Raw genomic sequence first — 1,988 nt, forward strand, 5'->3', positions numbered from 1 at the left:
TTCCTGGCCTCAAATCAAACATCCTAGGCACCAAGCAGCACTGGATATATTCATTACATTGCTTCAGAGATTTACAAATTAATTTTACTGCCCTCTATAAACACCTATCTATACAGTCATTTTGCAAATAAAGATGCCAAAGGGTTTCTCTACCTCTAGATTATTTGGGGTTCTGGATATCACAAGTTATTTCTGCTCACTACATCAACAACATTACTTAATCAACAAGTTGACTTCCTCACACTACCTAAACACTCCACGACTAAATAAGAAAGGGAAGAAAGGGCTGTGTGGAGCAGCCAGTCTTGAAATGGCTTTTCTTTCTAGTCAGCAGTTCCAACACCAGCACATGTGACTGCAGCCAAAATCCTCTGGAACTAGTCAGGTCTCGCAGATCCACACCTTCCTAACTTCCTAATGCTCAGCTCTGCGAGCTTAAAACAAGTCACTAGCAACTATAACACACGGTAATGGAAAAACAGAGCACATCACTTCTGGTGCTACTGTTCATCCTGTTGGCCAAAACCAGGTATCTAATTAGGCAAGCAGAACAGGCACGTGCATATTAAGGAAGCTTTAGAAATGTAAAACAGTGGCTAACACCTCACTCCCAATAAAGCACCATGCTATGAGACAATCCCTACTATATAATCTGCCCTGAGGAGGGGAAGGAAGTAGATTTTTCCTCTTCCTCTCCCATCTCAAGTTAGCGTTAAAAATTGCATCCATCTCTGACACAAAACCAAACACAGTCCACACAGAAATTCCTGCTAGTACTTCTGCTCATCCCTCCTCTTCAACAGGTTACACCAAAAGATTCACCTTCTTTGTCAAGATACATAGCTCACCAAAAAGAAAAGCCAATTCATTCAACAGGTTACCCTCTCTGAGTTAAGCCTTGGCACAATTACATTAAAAAACATTAGAAAGTGTTCAGTGTGTAAGGCATGATGACATCTAGCAAAACACTCTCAAGATGCAGTGAATGACAAAGTTAACTATTCTTTTAGAATCTTTTTATGAGCAGTAACTTAGTGAACACCAAGTCATAGGAGTCGGCTGCCAAGAGCAAAGAGCTATACCTTTAGCTAACTTGCAAACAGCAATCCACATCAGAGTAACAGAAGCCAAGTGTATTTCAAAAACACACTTGGATCACTCGTACCGGTAAGTCCACGCTGACATCTGTCCCGTCCAGCAGCGCTACTCGGCAGGTAATGATGGATTTGGCGTCCCCAGCTGCAGGGATGTGGGTGGCAGCCCTCTGGGCCTCTCTCAGCCTTTCCTTCTCCGCATGCTTACGCATGGACCGGCGTCCCAGCGTACGGCGAAAAAAGCTCAGCATCTTTGCTACAGAATCCAAGAGAGAAAAGGAACAAGTTAAGTTTTTTACAAAAAAAAATCCCAACAAAACAAATAAATGAACAAACCCCCGTATACCCAACAACAACAACAACAACAACAACAACAACAACAACAACAAAAAAAAGAAAAAAAAAAAAAAAGAGAGAGCTTGGAATAAAGTTCTTAGGAAATCCCAGACTTTGACAAAGAAGTGTCAAAGAGTCAAACAGATTTTCACTTTGATTTAAACACCCACAGTCTTTGGCTGTGAAAGTCTTTGGAAAAAACCCAGCTCAGATCTTGAGCGGTAGTTGGGTGACTTTTTGGGACTACATGAAAGTACGTTTAAGGAGAAAAAACAGCGATCGTGCAGATCGCCTACTACTCTCTGCAATCTCTCATTAATACAAACGCCATCTCGAGCTTCTCCGAGACGGTGATCTTCCACAGCTGGGAATCAACTAAGCACAACATACCACCGGCTCCTTCCCTGGCTCACACCCTCCACCTCTCCCATCGAAAACAAGCGATAAGCGACCCTTCCCGCCCCAGAGCCGCGCTCACAGCTTTCCCTGCAGGAATGGCTCTGCCAGACCGGCGAGAGACCCTCGGGCACGGCGCTTCCCGGCAAACACCCGGAGCCC

General features: G+C 44.0%; 1 protein-coding gene across 4 annotated transcripts in view; it reads right to left on the reverse strand.

The window, feature by feature from the left end:
- The window catches only part of EPB41L5 (erythrocyte membrane protein band 4.1 like 5), a 51,597-nt gene extending 49,615 nt beyond the window's left edge, over positions 1 to 1,982 (reverse strand). For all 4 annotated transcript variants that reach the window (XM_017740132.1, XM_017740131.1, XM_017740133.1 and 1 more), the window contains exons 1-2: positions 1,909 to 1,982; positions 1,166 to 1,350 (exon numbers count right to left, since the gene is read on the reverse strand). In XM_017740132.1, the coding sequence (XP_017595621.1) occupies positions 1,166 to 1,345 (180 nt within the window). In that variant the 5' untranslated portion in view covers positions 1,346 to 1,350; positions 1,909 to 1,982. The remainder of the gene's footprint in view (positions 1 to 1,165; positions 1,351 to 1,908) is intronic.
- Positions 1,983 to 1,988: the final 6 nt, after the last annotated feature.

This window comes from Corvus brachyrhynchos, unplaced genomic scaffold (assembly GCF_000691975.1).
Source record: "Corvus brachyrhynchos isolate BGI_N302 unplaced genomic scaffold, ASM69197v1 scaffold126, whole genome shotgun sequence".
NCBI classification, from domain to species: Eukaryota; Metazoa; Chordata; class Aves; order Passeriformes; family Corvidae; genus Corvus; species Corvus brachyrhynchos.